The following is a 16,492-nucleotide window of genomic DNA, read 5'->3' as shown; positions in this document are numbered from 1 at the left end:
GGGTGGGAGCCAGCAGTTGTGAGCCAGAGGCTGCAGCAGCCCCCCTGGGCAAGCCAAGGTGGGCTTCCCCGAGGTTGGCAGGCGCCGGATGGACATGTGAGGGGGCAGTGGACCTCTCAGGTCTGGAGGAAGAGGTCCCACCTAGCTGAGCCCACACGCGACCCTGGAAGACATAACCCGACGCCTGGGCAGGGGTGATGATCTGAGGACCGGGGGGCGCTGCCCAGCAGCCAGTTGACCAGGCTCCATGTGCCCTGTGATGATGAGCCCAGGGGTTCCAGGAGATCTCTCCCCCCAGCCCCTGTATCCTCCCTTAACCGGTAGCCCCAGAAAAGCCATCCCTGTGTGTCTGCTGCGGGGACAGTGAAGTCGTCACTGGAGCAGAGCAGTGTTTCCTGGACAGGCCCCTGGCAAGCATGGCCCCTGCCCACCCGGGGTCCCCAGGGTCCTCCTGAGGGAGGAGCAACCACTTCGAAGTGGCCTCGCCAGTGGGCACCAGGTATAATCTGTAGAAATGGGGCGGCAAGGGGCCTGGGACCACCCCCCACCTCTCCCCACTGCCCAGGCCCGGATGCCATCGGGGCCCTGCCCGACGTGAGTACCCAGAGCTAGGCGGCGGAGGACGGAGCAGGGCCTGGGAGACCCACTTCTCAGGGGCACTGGGCTGTCAGCCATCTACAGACCTCATCCTGCTCTGGACATCCGCGTCCCCAGTGAGAAACTGCGGGGGTGGGCTTGGTAACAGAAGGTAACCAACGCCCTGGGGCGCTCTGCTGTTCCTGGCCCAGCGACCCAGCATCCAGGTGCCGCTGTGGCCACTTGGTGCATGAGTTTCGGTTCAGAACTCACGGGTCCTGGGGGACTTTCCTCCCCCCGCCCCCCAGGGAGCAGAGTGATCGTGTCCTCAGCACGATGACAGGTTTAGCGCCCAGACTTTGGGGAGTGGGAGTCTGCGGCAGAGATCCTTTCCGAGCTGAGGCCAAGGGTCCCAGGCCTCAGTCCTCTCTGTTGTCCACCCACGTCCATCAGTGGGGTACCCACGTGAACCAGGCTGCTCTGAGCCCGAGCGGTCTGGTCACCGTCCAGACAGAGGCCAGATGTGGGCGTCCTAGGCTGCCTGGACAGGTGGTCTCTGCCCGCATCGCCGTGCACACACACCGGTCACCCAGGAGGCTCAGGGCTGTGGGTGAGCAGCTCCTCAGGTCAGGAGGCCGAGTCCGGGCCTGGCTCTGTGGTTCATCTGCTCATCTCTGGGTGGAACTGACCAAGGCCTCCAGCTACAGCATCCGTGTCAGTGAGGGCTTGAACCAAACGTGGCCTCGTCCAGCCCCACCTGCCCGCCCCCCGTGTTCTCCGAGGGCCTTCCTTTTTGGTTAAGATGTAAATCCAGGAAAGGTCATCCCCAAGCTGACCCGGGTGCTGGTTGTGACACGGCCCCCACCACCTCTGCCTTTGCCCCAGGACGGGGGTCTTTGAAGGACACTCGAGGACCAGTGGCTTTGCTGCCGGTGTTACCTCTGAGGGGCCCCTGGGCAGGCCATGGGCCTTTCCCAGCCACCTTTAGGGAGCGGCCAGGTCGTGTGTGGACCAGGCCAGCCACGCAGCCCTGCCTGCTTCTCCCAAAGGCCCTGGAGCTGAGCTGGAGGCCGCTTTGCGACCCTGGCCAGAGGCCGGATGGGAAAGAAGACAGAGGACCTTGTGAAGATAAAGATCCAGTCTTGATTTTGCTGCTAGGGACACAGCCCCAGGAGGAGTCCCGACCTTGTCTGAGACGCCACCTCGTGCTCTGGGGACCTCCTCCGCCACCCCTCCCCCAGTCCCACGCTCTCCCCGCACCCAAGGGCACGGGCATTAGTCAACCTTCAGAAGTCAGTGTTTATTTATAAAGCTGCTACTGCTGCTTCCAGCATCTGAGAGCATCTTACAGGCATTAATTAAGGAAGGTTCCCAAAAACCCGGGAGGGAAGGGAGGAGGGGCCTGGGGTCGACAGGGACCAGTTCCCAGCTGGGGGCCCTCCCTGCGTTTCCCTGCAGCCTCTCAGCCTCCTCAGGACATGCACATGTGCACACGCATGCACGGGAAAGCACATGCACGTATGCAGGCGCGCACGCACACGTGTGCACGCCCAACAGCCCCCGGCACCCTTCCTAGCTGCCGATCCCTGGCCGCGTCTCCTGAGCCTCCCTGTAGTCTGACCCTGCTGCCCAGGGGGGTGCCCCACAGTCACCCCACACCCCTTCCAAAACCCACTCTGGAAGCCCCTTGCAGCTCCAGGCCCCTCCCTCGTGGTGGGGAGGTTTTCCTTGAAGCCAGAGGGTTGGGAGTGGAAGCCCAGGACTAGAAGGGGGTTCAGAACCCAGCACTGCTGGACTGGCTCCTGGGGTGCACAGCAAAGCGCCCCGGGATTAACAGCAGGGATGGATTGTCTGGGGTCTGGAGGCCAAAAGTCAGGCTAAGATGCCAGCAGCAGAGGCTCCTTCTGAAGGACAACTGGTCCACATCTCTACTCACCTCTGGCGGCTTCCGGCCATCGACGGGCTTTGGGGGCATATGGGAGGGGGGCTTCTCAGGGCCCAGAGGCGCCACCTGGGCTCTGCTTCCCCCTCATGCAGTGTTCACCCTACCTGTGCCTCTGCCCCAGAGTCCCCTCCAGAAGGACTTCCGTCGTGGAGGATGAGGGCCCATGTTGCTCCACGAACTCCGAGCGAGGTTACATCCGCAGGTCCCAGGGGTTAGGACCTCAGCTTGCAAACCGGGGTGGGGGGCCCCATTCAACCCTCACCGCTGTGTCTCCTGAATTTCACACAAATGGGTCACGTAGCCCATGGTCCTGGTGGCCTTCCCCAGCTCCCGTGCTCCACCCCACACCGGCTTCTTGTCTGGGAGGTTGGTTTCGAGGGCCCCTGAGCTGCTAGACCTGGGGCGGGCCTTCAAGGGCGTCCAGGCAGCACTGCCGAGAGCACTTACGCGTGTGGCTCCCAGTGCAGGTCTGGGCTTGTTCTTGAGAGTGGAGGGGTCGCCAGGAAGCAGCCCCCTCCCAGATAGGCTGCAGATGGTGTACCTTGACTCCGCGCCCCTACAGCAGCCCCTCCAGTTCTAACCTGTCCCCTCTGATGTGGTTCGTGGTGTCTGGTGGTCTAGCTTGTGTATCCCAGATAACTCCAGATGTGGAGCACGGGTTCTGCACGTGTGGTCTTGGCCGCACACACGTGGTCTTGGGGCCACACTCCAGCACTTTCTTGCCCTCTTTTCAGTGTGGGTCTGTCCCCATCCTATTCACGTCCCCGCGGAGTCTTCTGCTGGAGAGGGAGACGCCTTCAGTCTGTTGCTTTTCCATCTTCTAATGGTGCATTTTGACAATTATAAATGCTCTTCATCTTAAAGAAGCCCAAGTTATTAAATTTTCTCTTACAATTTAGTGCTTTTTGTGTTTTAAGAAATCCTTGCCAAGCCCAGGGTGTGTATTTTTAATTTACGTCGGTATGATCATGCTACAAATCCTTTCTTCCCACGAGAACTGTTTACACTTTTCATCCTTCGCCGTCTGCACATGGAATCTGCCGTTTCCAGTCAACTGTTTGTCCCCACAGCCCCTCACCCTGTGCGCTCCCTGCGGTCACTCCTGTGTCGTACTGGATGGTGCTGCTGGGGGTGGAAGCGCCCGGTCCAGGGAACCTCTGTCCTCACGCTGGGCAGCTGCTCAGAACTTGGTCCCCAGGCTGACCCACCCTTCCCTCTGCAGAGGGCAGCACAGCTAAGGGGGTGCTCCAGGTGCCGGGACCTCCAGGCAGAGACCTGGACCCGCAGGCCTGGGACGCAGCCTAGGGACCTGCATTTCCGGCAGGCTCCCTGCAGGGCTCTGATTTGCAACCAGATTTCTTCTAGTCCAGGAGCATTGATTGGGCACTTGCTGTATGTCTGTACTGATTCAGTGCTGGGAATAGTGAACAAAGCAAACAGCCTTCCTCTGAGAGGAAAAGATGAATAGCCGATGGGAGAGATGAGAGTGATGTGCACACGCCACGCTGCCCTCGGGCCAGAAGTTTCCCGCACGTCTGCCTCCTTGGCAGCCTGTGGGCTTCCCCCTCCCTGCGGGAGCCCTGCTATCGTGGCTCCAAGCTCCCAGCCCCCACAGAGCCGGAGTATGGCAGGAGGGTTTGCTGGGTCCTGACAAGAAGAGAAAATGAGAAATGGACAGGGAGAGGGGATGCAGGGGTAACAGATGGGGAAAGTGAGGAGGGTCCCGGATGGCTCACAGACAAAGTTGCCTGGGATGTGACTTCTCCAGGGGACCAGGCATGCATGTGCGTTAAGTTGCTTAGTCGTGTCCAACTCTTTGCAACCCCATGGACTGCAGCCCGCCAGGCTCCTCTGTCCAGGGGATTCTCCAGGCAAGAATACTGGAGTGGGTTGCCATGCCCTCCTCCAGGGGATCTTCGACACCCGGGGATCGACCCTGTGTCTCTTATGTCTCCTGCATTGGCAGGCAGGTTCTTTACCACTGTGCCACCTGGGAAGCCCCCAGGGGACCAGGAGGCCCCATGAAAGGAGAGATCAAGGCAGTGAGCTGGAAGGACAGAGAGCACGGGACCCAGAGGCCAATGGTCTCGGTCCAGTGAGCCTGCAAACACCTGGCTGCAGAGGCCCTGGGCGCCCCGCTCTCGCTGCCCTCTGCCTCCCGCCCCCGCACTCTCCCCCTCCCGCTCGGGGGAAACGAGGACACGGCTTAGGCTAAGAGGGATGAGCCTCTAGCTGCACTTCCCAAAATTGCCGAGAGGCTCCCGCTGCCTGTGCTCGCTCACGTGTGGCTCCCACACAGCTGCTGACGCTCGGGGTGGGCAGAGGAGCTGCACGGCCACCCCCCAGGCCTCCCCACTACCCACCGGGGATGTGCCATGGCACCCTCCCAGTCGAGGGCGACTGGCCTGCGGTTCCACCGTGGTGTGAGGACAGTGACAGGACGGGAAGGGCCAGGGTGGCTGCAGGACCCGGTGATGAGGGGGCTCTGCAGAGCTTGGGCAGTGAGCAGGGATGAACCATACGCAGTCCTCCAGGCCCGGGCCTCATCCTCTGGGGGGGTGTGGAACTGAGAGCCAAAGAAATGAGGGGTGTTACTCTCCCTTCCCACTAGAACCTCTGCCACTCTTTCTCCAGGTAAAATCAGGAATCCCTTCCTTGGAAGCACCCAAGGGCATCGTGGACTGAAACTCCAGTCCCCTGTACTGTAGGCAAGACCTGGGACACCCCCTCGGAGGACACTGGCCAGTGAAGCCGCCTCCTCCTTCCTTCCTGGAGCACAGGGTCTCTTCCTCAAGGAGCGGGCACGCCAGCTCCCCTGAAGGCATCCTGGGCTGGAGGGTTGCCCGTCAGTCAATGCGCAGGAAGAGAACTTACGTGTGAACAGTAACAGAGGCCGTCTCTCAGCGCCAGCTCCCGTGCTAAGAACTTGGGCAGAACCTCATCCATGCTCAGGCGTGCAGCAGGAACGTTGTCCGAGCAACACCTGGCCTCTTGGTCTTCCTTGGTACCAACGCCAGCCCCAGGTGAGACCCTGGGACTCGTTAGACTCGGGGATGGGGACCGTCCCCCTCCCATCTCTCCAGCCCACCTTATACCTTCGGGTGACAGTGTTGCTCACTTCTGGCCGGTATGTCAGAGCTAAAGTCTGCCAGCAGAGAGCGCCAGTGAGACTCTAGGGAGAATGTGTGCCTTCGTGCTAAAAAGCATAGAAGCATGTGGCAAGGCCCTTCTTTCTCCTGCCTTGAACTCATATGTGACGTCTGGAAGGGCAGCAGCCATCTTGTGACAATGAGGTGACAAGCGTGAGGATGAACCCAGAATACAAAGGAGGGGAGAGTGGAGAGATGAAGCCCCCAGACCCTGGCTCTGTGCCGAGTCCTCGGTCGTTAGCTGGGCTTCCTGTTACCTGCACTGAATACATACTTGCCGTACGCAGACAGGGAATGTCATCTCTGTTTCACAGACAAGAAAAATAGGGTGCCCTGCATGACAATGCTGAAGAAATGAGGTAGAATTCAGACCCAGAACCCCGACACCAGAGCCTGAGCTCTCATTGCCTATGAAGTCTGTTAAACAAATGAGTCGTTTAAGTAAGATTGCAAGGAAAATGTTTGTTCTATTTAAAAGGATAATTACAGGCTAATTACCAATGAGTCCTGCCTTCCTATTAAATTCAGTGCAGTGGCCCCAGCTCTAGGGACCGATGCATCCTTCCCTGGTGGTGGTCACTTGGATCACTCCTCCCCAGAGGATCTGGGACTTACCAGACTGAACAAATGCAAAACCTGTTGTGGGGCCGGAGCTCAGGGCAGCCTGGGCGGACACCATGCCCCAGCCCTGTCCCAGCCACCCAGTCCAAGATGGAGCCGGGGCTGCCAGGGGAGCCTCTGCCCTGAGTCCCACCTGCAGTTACAGGCAGAGACCATGCACCAGTCCTCCAGCACTTTCTGGAGCCCTCTCTTCTAGCTGCCACTCGAGCCCACTCAAGGTTGGCAGTGGCTGGGAAGACAGAGGCTGTGGGTTCCCTCTGTGTCCCCTCAGTGAAGCACGGTCCTGTCCTGCCCCCGTGGTGCTGCTCAGCCTCCGCCCTGGACCACGTCACATTCCCATGTGTCACCCCCAGCCCAGCTCTGAGCCAGCCCCCACTCGTGGGTGCAGAAGGGACTCAGTGGCTGGCAGCTGGTCTCGTTTCCCCTTGTGGTCTCTCTGTGCTGCTCCTGGGGCTGAGAGAGCATGGAAATTCACCAAGTCCTTTTCCACCAAGTCCCCCCAGCTTCCCAGGCCCCTTGGGGCCCCCCCTTCTCCTTTCCCTCCCCCTAAACGCACTCACTTCTTCTAACAGGTATTTATAGACCCAGCAGGTCCCCAAGAGGCCTCTCTGGGCAACCAGCTGCCTGCCTGGCCAGGCTCTAATGAGCCTACCCCTGCAGCCCCGGGCTTTGAAGGGTCTGAGACTCCACAGGCAGAAGGTGGGGGTCTGGTGTCCCACAGTTTCAGGGCCAGCAAATCCAGCTTGACACCAGGGTGATGCTGGGCTTGTCACCTGCATCCCAGGCATGGTTCCTGTAACCGCAGAGTGGTATGGGGCTGGAAGAGGTGCATGGCAGTTAGACACACAACACCCTCCCTCCTGGCCTTATTTCTCTGCCCCTCCTCCCGGGTTAAGAGTAGGATTGGCCATGTGTGATTAAAGGCACTGGGAATCTGAGCCCAAGCTCTCCTGGGCCAGAGTCTCCAAATCTCCAGGAGCCAGAACCAGTGCCTTGTAGCAGTGAATGCTTTAAATGAGAAGCAGTCTCCGGGGGTCCGAGCAGGGGTCCAGACATGTGGCCCTGCCCAGGACAGCTGCAGATGTGCCCCTTTCTCCAGCTTTTAAAAAACCCACTCACCATCTTAATCATTTCTAAGTATACAGTTCAATACCACTAAATACCCTCCAGTATTCTTGCCTGGAGAACACCATGGACAGAGGATTCTAGTGGGCTACAATCTGTGGGGTTGCAAGAGTCAGACATGACTGAGCGACTATCACACACGCACACACACACACACACACACATTCATACCACCATACGAGCATCTCCAGAACTCTGAGTCTTGCAGAACTGAAACACCGCCCTCACCAGCACTAACCCCCCAGCCCCTGGTATCACCCTTCTACTTCCTGTCTCTATGACTCTGACTCCTCCAGGGATCCCTTACAAGCGGAATCACACAGTACACATCCCTCTCTGTCTGGCTTATTTCACTGATACAGTGTCCTCAAGTCCCCTCCATGGTGCGGCAGGTGCCAGAGCTTCCTTCCTCAAGGCTGAGCCACGTCCCTCTGTGTGCATAGACTGCTCTGTTTGCGCATCATCTGTTGCTGGGCACCTGGCCCCGCAGCTCGTGGTGATTGTGGCTGAAGCTGCTCTGAGTGACAGCTCAGTCCATCCAGGCTCGCAGCCTCCGCTGTGTCCTGCTGGCGCGACTGCAGTGCCTGAGGTTTCCCCAGCACCCTATTCCCCTCTTTGTAAATGCTGTTGTTGTTGTTCAGTTGCTTAGCCGTGTCTGACTCTTTTCGACCCCATGGACTGCAGCACACCAGGCTTCCCTGTCCTTCACCATCTCCCAGAGCTTGCTCAAACTTGTGTCCATCGAGTCAGTGATGCCATCCAACCTCTGTCGCCTTTTCCTCCTGCCTTCAATCTTTCCCAGCATCAGGGGCTTTTCCAATGAGTCGGCTCTTCACATCAAGTGGCCAAAGTATTGGAGCTTCCGCTTCAGCACCAGTCCTTCCAATGAATATTCAGTTGATTTTCTTTAGGGTGGACTGATTTGATCTCCTTGCTGTCCAAGGGACTCTCAAGAGTCCTCCTCAGAACCGCAATTCGAAAGCATCAATTCTTTGGTGCTCAGCCTTCTTTATGGTCCAGCTTTCACATCCATACCTGACTTCTGGAAAAACCATAGCTTTGACTATTCAGACTTTGTTGCCAAAGTGACATCTCTGCTTTTTAACTGCTCTCTAGGTTTGTCATAGCTTTTCTTCCAAGGAGCAAGCGTCTTTTAATTGTAAATAGTCCCTTTAATAAACTCTTTCGAAGTCAATTCAGTTGCCATCCCCCCCTTCCAGGGCTTGCCCAATAGAAACAGGGGCAGAGGCCAAGCAGGGCCACGGAGGGGGCTCAGGCCCCTCGTGGAGCCGCTGTGGGCCTGTGGTGCAGCACCTGGCAAGATACGGGCCTGGGAGGAAGCTGGGTCAGCTCGTGATGGGCCTGGGACTGTGGAACAAGCGCTGGCTTTTACTCTCATCAAGGTGGGCAGCTGCTGGGTCCTCGAGCAGAGTGACATGGTCTGACTTACGTTTTCAGATGGCTTCCATGGACCTCCCTTGGCAGTCCAGTGGTTAAGAGTCTGCGTTTCCACTGCAGGGGACACAGGTTCAATCCCTGGTTGGGGAACTAAGATCCCGCATGCCAGAAGATGTGGCCAAGAAATAAATAAATATTTAAAACAAAACAAGTATAAGGACTCAGTTTCTGGGTTAGAAATGGACTGAATGGGTGTGAGGGCAGAGTCTCGCTGTCAGAGGCCCTGCACTCACGATGGGGTGATTGGAGGAAAGTTTCTTTTCCAAAGAAACCCGGAGTCCAGCCACTGTGCTGTAGGAAAATCAAGCAGCCCATGAGGAGGGGAAACAGGTCTCCCAGCCTCAGCCCCTGCTGAGGTCCCAGCCGACAGCCAGCAGCGACCTGCGGAACGTGTGAGCAAACCCTCCTGTAGGTGGACCCGCCAGCCCACACTGAGCTGCCCAAGCAGACACCACGTGGGATACCAATGAGCCTTTTCTGTGGATCCTTGCCCAAAACACACACTCAGGAGCTAAACAGATAATTGCTTTTATTTTTAAGCCGCTAAGTATAACTTTGCAGTAATAAACAATGAGAGTCTCACTACTTACCATAAAGTGTTTACAGCATTATATACCCACAGTTCCCTGCTTTTGCTCCTTCTGTTTCTCCTATCCTATCTGTTCTGTCCCTTCAAGAGTCTCCAACTGGTGAACTCCTGTTCATCCTTCAAAGCCCAATTCAAATGTCCCTTTCACTATGGAGGATTTCCCTAAAATTGCTCCCTGCCTTCTTCCCACCACAAGGAGAGAATAAATGTCTATTCTATCCATACTATGTTGCTAAATACTTCAGTTAGACATGATGGCACTTGGCCAAGTGGTGGCTTTGAGACCAGGGTCTCTGGATAGACTCAAAGTATTTATCTCAAGCATCATGTCCATCCTTCCTTCCAATCTGTGCCTCACATCTCCAGGGCATGGTGGGGGGCTGACACCAGGAAGATTCCCTAGAAAAGAGGGTTAAATGTAGGGAAGTTGAGATGAAAGACTGAAATACTCTTCCCCTTGTGGGAATAAAAGCTGGATGTAAGAATAAAGCCAGATGTAAGTTCCCTCCTTCCTGGCCAACAGCTGAGGACTGAGCCCTGAGGTCTGAAGGTCAGAGGCCTCTCTGAGTTTGGTAATGCCCTTAGCTATTGCTCTGGTCATTTTATTCCTGCTAAGAAATGCCCCCTCTGAAGGACTCAACTCTGAAGCCCTCTGCCCTCCCCACCGAGCCCCTGCAGCCCTGGGGAGTCACAAGTGGTGCAGTAAGGCGGCCCATAGCTGGAGCGGCCCAGAGTGGACAATGTGTGCACGGCGAGTTGTGTCTCAGAGAGGCTGGAAAGGCGTGTTTCTTTGCACAGCCTGTGGGGGCACACCCAGTGCTTTACCCCACCATCAGCCTGCTTCTTTGCAAGAAGTCTGCGGGCTTCCCAGCCGATCTGAGGGGCTGGGGAACCAAGTCACCCCCGCGTCTGTGATGTGGACAGGACTTCCTAGCAGCTGCAGGGCTTAGAGCGTCAGAGTCAGGCAGCAGCCACAGTGAGAAGGTACCAGAACTGGGCGGGGCGGGCCGGGGGGTCATGGCTCACGTCACGTGGGGAGTCACCGACAGCACACACGGAACACGGGTGCAGAGGGAGGCACAAAAGGGAGCATTTATTTAAAATAACAGTGTCTGGGGGAGGGAGTAATTAGGAGTTTAGGATTAACAGACAAATACTACTATATATAAAATAGATAAACCAGGCCCTACTGTGTAGCACAGGGAAATATATTCAATATCTTGTAATAACCTATAATGGAAAAGAATCCTGTGTAGCACAGGGAAATATATTCAATATCTTGTAATAACCTATAATGGAAAAGAATCCAAAAATACTGAATCACTTTGCTATACACCTGAGATGTTATAAATCAACTATACTTTAATTCTTTAGTTGAAAAAAAAAAAACAAAAAATTAAATTAAAAATAAAATGAGAGTCACTTCAAATGACAAACTTTAAGAAGTGGGTGAATACCGCAAAAATCACAAAACCTAGAAAAGTCACAGATTCTTTTTATTTGCTAATTGACCAATACCATCTGTGGCACTTTTTCTAAATTTGTTATGATTCAACATGAAGAGTATGCAGAATTCCCCTGAAACCCAGCATTCCTAGGAGCTAAACTCCAGCATCTGTAGCGATTACTGCCCCTCCTGGCACGCAGCACTGACTCCCCACCAGAGATGCCCAGGAGTTTGTCTTGGGAACCCTTGCTTCTCCGGGTGTTTCTCTGCTTTTGTGGCAGCCCCACGCCCTGTTTTGCAGGAAGCAGTGAGTTTGATCAGGACAAGATGCATCAACCAAGAAGCACTCTGAACGGTGGCAGGGGTGAATGTGGCCTCATATGGCACTATTGCCAGTTTGGGCCCACAGAGACAAGAATTTTCATCAAATCCTGTTGTGTGTAATTCCTGTCGGAAGAGAAGACAGCATACGTCATGTTTATAATTATGGGCAATCAGTGTCAACTGCTTCCTAACAGGAGCACCAGGCCTGGAGAGAACCAGGTCCCTCACTGACCACTTTGTTTCATTGCGGGTAGAATCTTCTACAGATGAGCTTGTGGTTTTGTTTCCCTCCCCTCCCGCACACTGCTAGCGGGGGATGCTGTGAGGTGGTCACGCTGCTGCTGGGGGGTGGTCCTGTTGTGGGGCAGCAGCCCTGAGGGCAGGCGGTGAGTGTCCCTGGAGCCACCCTGCCGGGACGGCTGGAGACAACAGTCTAGGGTAGCTACACAAGCCAGACTCATTGTATCCCCACTCGGCTTCCTCTCGGCCGGACCCCTGCGGCCCACAGTGCCCCAGCTCCACCTAGGATGGGGGAAATCAGACAGAGGGCCTGAGATGCAGATGGACGTAGGCCTTGACCAGCAGCGGCTGGACAAGCATTAGGGGCTGGATCTGTGCAAGGGGTGGGGAGGGCGGGGGGGCGAGGATGGAGCTTCCCAGAAAATGGGTCCCCAACCTAGAACCAGGTGAGATGTGGGGCACTTGGGGCCGCCGACTGTGGACATTATCTGTGACCTGGCCGAAGGCAGCAGGCTAGACGCGGGAGCCCAGGCAGAGACACCCTGTCCCCTCACCTCCCTGAGCAAATGGGGATACTCACATGGACCCCAGGATGGCTCTGAGGTTTCAGGAGCAGATTCGTCACAGGGTCAGGGTTGCTGCATCGTCTCCTGGGTCCAGGGACTGGTCTGCCTCTGTGACACAGGAGGCTGAGGCTCACACGTGGTGAGCCGGCCCCCACTTCTGAAACCAGGATAATCCCACTGAGGTCCCTGCCGCCACCCTCCTGCTGCCGGGCGGGGATTAGAGAAGAGGCCGGCGGATTAACTGGCTCATTCTGTCCCAGCCTCTCCTGTCAGTCCCTCTCCTGGGAGCCTGCTGCTCAGGTGGGGCCGCCCCTCTGCAGGACAGACAGGGGAGCCCCCTCCTCACGCACAGACACTGCAGCCAGGACCCCACTGGAAGCTGGGGAACCACAGGCTTGTCCAGACCCGGAAGCAGAAGGTGTGGGGCCGTGCGAGGGGTCTGGGCAGACAGAGCTCAGGGTCTGAGGCTGCTCCCCAGCCTCATCCCACAGGGGGACCATGCCTGGGCCCCCGAGCATCCATGCAGACCCCAGCCCCACCTCTGTGGCCTGGGCCTCCCTGCGGAAGACAGCGATCCTCCTGTGCCTGCTGTCCAGCACATCCCTGCCCCCAACACAGGGGCAGGTCAGGATCCCTGTGGAAACGTAAGCCTCGAGGCCAGCCCCCTGCCCCAGAGACCCTTTCCTCCCTCCCCGGCCCATCTCAGTCCTCGCCCCCCAGTCCCCCTATCCGTTTCTCCTGTGAACCTCTTCTCTTTCCCAAACCTCTGCCATTTAGGGCCCCACCCCCACCCCCTCCCCAGACCTGATCATGGAGGTCCCCACAACTCCTGGCACCCTCAGCACCTGGGGGGTGATTGCGGGATGAGCAGTTGGAGTGGGAGCCGAGTTGCTGGAAGTGACCATCAGGGTCCCCCAAGGATTTGCCAGGAAACCCACATCTCGACATTATGAGGGTAAACAGGCCTAAACTGACCACCAGCTTGTGCAGCCAGGAGTCAGGGGGAGTGAAGGGGGTTCCCCATTCCCTTTTTATGCCTGTCTGCCTCCCTCTTGGCCCCAGTCCTACATTCTGTCACTAAGAGCAGCTCCAGGGAAGCTTCCAGTCATTCTGTGTATAAACCACTGTGTGGCTTCCTGGGGGTGTCTGGTCTTTACTGCTTAGTTCTGGTGGCTCCGTTAAATACAGTTCCAGTTGGGATGGGTGCAGAGCATCCTGGACTAAAGGGGCTACCTGTTCATCACACCTGAGCCCAGCACAAGTCAGACTGCTGTCAGCCTTGGTCTTACAGAAGGGGGCCCTGCAGCCCACGGATGCCCGGGGTTTGTGTGGGGCTGAGCCGTGCACGAGGTTTGAGGTCCACTGTCCCCATGGAGGGGGTCCCACCTCTACTTTGTCACCTGCCTGCGGCCCCAGCCTCCCAGACACAGCTCAGAGGTTCGGCCTCTCTGCCTCACATCCCCCCACCGAGCCTTTAGAAGAGGAGTCGTGGCCCCAGGGTGACCTGCAAGGGGCAGCTAGAGGACAGCTGGCTGAGAAGCTGCATCTGTGCACGTCCTCAGGGTCTCCCGCCCAACCTGCCCACGCTCAGCCTCGCTCCCTTCTCTCTAGCCCTCGGGGTGTGGGGTTAGGGCTTGGCTCTGGGTGGGCAGCTCTGCCCCTCAGCGGGGTCCTAGCCAAGGTATTCTGATCATAGTGTAACTGTTGAGTCCTGACGGGTCCTCTGGATCCCTGCCCTACAGGGGGTGGACTGTGTTGGTGTGTTTTCCTGGGTGTACAGCAGTGTGTAATTGTGTGTGTGCGCCTGTGTGTGTCCCTGTCTACGTGTATGTCTATGTTATGTGTGTCCCTGCATGATTGTGCGGGTTTGTGTATGTGCATCGGTGGGTGTCTCTGCGTGCAGACACAGGCTTCCTATGTACATGCGTCTGTGTGCATCTGTCTCTGTGTGTGTGCATACGTGTATACATGTGTGTGCATGGGTGTGCATCTTTGTGTCTTTGTGTGTGTGCGTGCATGTGTGTATGGGTGTGTGTGTACGTGTGTGCGAGTGTGTACACGTGTGTGTGCACATTCATGTGTGCATCTGTCTGTGTGCATGTGTGTGCATCTTTGTGTCTTGTGCATGCATGTGTGTGCATGTATGTGGGTGTGTACACACACGTGTGTGTCTGCACATGCATGTGTGCATCTGTCTGTGTGCATGTGTGTGCATCTTTGTGTCTGTGTGTGCATGCATGTGTGTGCATGTGTACACACGTGTGTGTCTGCACATGCATGTGTGCATCTGTCTGTGTGCATCTTTGTGTCTCCGTGTGTGTGTGCACGTGTGTGCGTTCATGTGTGCGTGCATGTGTGTGTGCGTGCGTGCATGCACGCATGTACTCCTTCTGTCCGGCAGAGTGAAGCTGTGGGCAGACACCTTTGGCCAGGACCTGTATGACACTGTCACCAAGTACTCGGGCTCCCTCCTGCTGCAGAAGGTCAGTCCACCTAGGGCGGCTGGGCAGTCAGCCAGGTGATCAGAGCCAGGGACTCCGTCCTGGTGGGGAAGCAGCATGTCTGTGCTGATGAAGGGCCCGGGGACCATCTAATCCAATCCCCATTTCAGACGGTGAAACTGAGGCCCAGGGAGGGGAATGATTTGCCCGAGACACAGAGCGAGCTGGTGGGATGTCAGCTCAGGGGCCAGGAAGCCAACCCTGAGAGGGGATCCGGGAACAAGAGGTTGTGGGGGTGAGGAACCAATTGGAGAGGGAGTGGGTGGGCCAGATGCAGGCCCCACACTGGGGAGCAGGCAGGGGCCAGAGGAGAGCCGCCCACTCAGTGCTCCACCCTGCCTACCACGGTGTTCTAGCTGCAGGGCCGCTGGGCAGGAGCTGGCAAACCCCCCCATGAGTGGTTCACTGCTCTGTCGATTAATGACCCGCCCGGCTCTCACTAGACCCCTTAAGCTCCAGTCCCCCTGGCATCACGACTTCCAGACCCTCACAAAGGAGGGTGCTGCTGTCCCACTGCCCATGGCTGAGGGTCCGTGTTCCCCATCTTCTCCCCTCTGCAGCTTCAGATTGTTTCCTAAGCACTGCTGAAGGAGCCCTTGGCTTTTAAGGTCATGCCTGTCCCCTCCGGCTGTCCTGGCTCTGGGCAGGTAGCAATGCCGGCTCCCCCTGACTCCCTTCACTCTCCCCACAGCCATACCAGCCCCTCAGCCAGGCAAGTTTCCTCCGATTTTCTCCTTCCTCTGACTCATGAGGGAGCTGGAGACGTGGCTGTGTGGGGTGAAAGCCATGGACTTGCAGTTTGGGGAACTAAGTAACTCGTGCCCAGATGGCTTCCCAGGGCCCAGACAGTGACTCAGCGGCCCTCTTAGCACCCAGGCTCACTGGCTGAGGGTCAGGCAGTGCCCAGCCCTGTGGCTCACAGGGTGTGGGGTTGAGCACCAAGATCTCGAGCCTCGCAGCCCCTGAGAGCCATCCCTAGAGGCAGCATGTGGAGGCCCAGCCCCTGAGCAGCTGTGTGACCTCAGTTGAGTTTCACGACCTCTCTGGGCCTCAACCTCTCCTTCTGACAGATATGAATCAGAAGACATCTGATAAGAGAAGTCATTTGTCATCTGCAGGGGAGGTTTTGGAGGAGACAGGGCCATCCTGGCCCCGGTGTGAACATCCAGTGGGAGGGCAGAGGCTGCTAGCCATCCGGGTGGACTTCTGGGTCCCAGAAAACAGGTGTGTGTCTCCATGTGTCTCCTGAACAGAAATACAAGGATGTGGAGTCCAGTCTGAAGATCAAGGAGGTGGATGGCTTGGAACTGGTGAAGAAGTTCTCGGAGGACATGGAGACCATGCTCCGCAGAAAAGTGGAGGCTATCCAGGTGCTCAGCCTGGGGGCTGGGGGCCCATCCACCCCAGACACCGAACACCTGCCCTGGGCCCTCCCACCCACATCACCTTCCGCCCCGTAGCTCTGTGAGCCACCAGACTCTTGCAAAGAGGAGGTGGGGTGGGGGCAACGGGAGAGAGGGGAGGGCTGGGGTGGGTACCCTGCCTTAGGGAACAGTGTCCGGGGCTGGAGGGTCAGCCCATGGTGTCAAGAAGGACCTGCATCATGATCTCAGGTTCAGTAGTGGGGCGGGGTGCAGAATGAGGGCCCAGGAGTTAACCACTGAGTGAATGGTGGGTGGGGGCAGAGGGTGGGAGGGCCACGGGGTGACTGACTGCCTGTGAAGTGAACCCCCTCCCCCTCCTCCCCTCTTCCTTCCCTCTTCCTCCCCACCCTCCCCCTTCCCTCCAGGGTCACAGCCACAGACCCTCCATGAGGGTGCCATGGGGAATCTCCTGCAGAGCAGCACTAAATAAGCTTTGCCCCATGGAACTTCTTCATCTTGCCCTCAGACACGAGGGTTGGGTGCAGGGCAGCAAGGATTGCTCTGCCCAGTTCACAGGAGGATAAACA

General features: G+C 57.2%; 1 protein-coding gene across 1 annotated transcript in view; it reads left to right on the top strand.

Moving 5' to 3' along the window:
• The first annotated feature begins 12,538 nt into the window (after window positions 1-12,538).
• Window positions 12,539-16,492, top strand: part of CACNA2D4 (calcium voltage-gated channel auxiliary subunit alpha2delta 4) — a 66,960-nt gene continuing 63,006 nt past the window's right edge. Inside the window, exons 1-3 of the mRNA XM_069582008.1 lie at window positions 12,539-12,684; window positions 14,442-14,523; window positions 15,795-15,911. Of these exons, the coding sequence (XP_069438109.1) occupies window positions 12,539-12,684; window positions 14,442-14,523; window positions 15,795-15,911 (345 nt within the window). The remainder of the gene's footprint in view (window positions 12,685-14,441; window positions 14,524-15,794; window positions 15,912-16,492) is intronic.

This window comes from Ovis canadensis, chromosome 3, assembly GCF_042477335.2.
Source record: "Ovis canadensis isolate MfBH-ARS-UI-01 breed Bighorn chromosome 3, ARS-UI_OviCan_v2, whole genome shotgun sequence".
In the NCBI taxonomy this organism is placed as follows: domain Eukaryota; kingdom Metazoa; phylum Chordata; class Mammalia; order Artiodactyla; family Bovidae; genus Ovis; species Ovis canadensis.
This window is presented reverse-complemented; position numbering and strand designations above follow the sequence as displayed.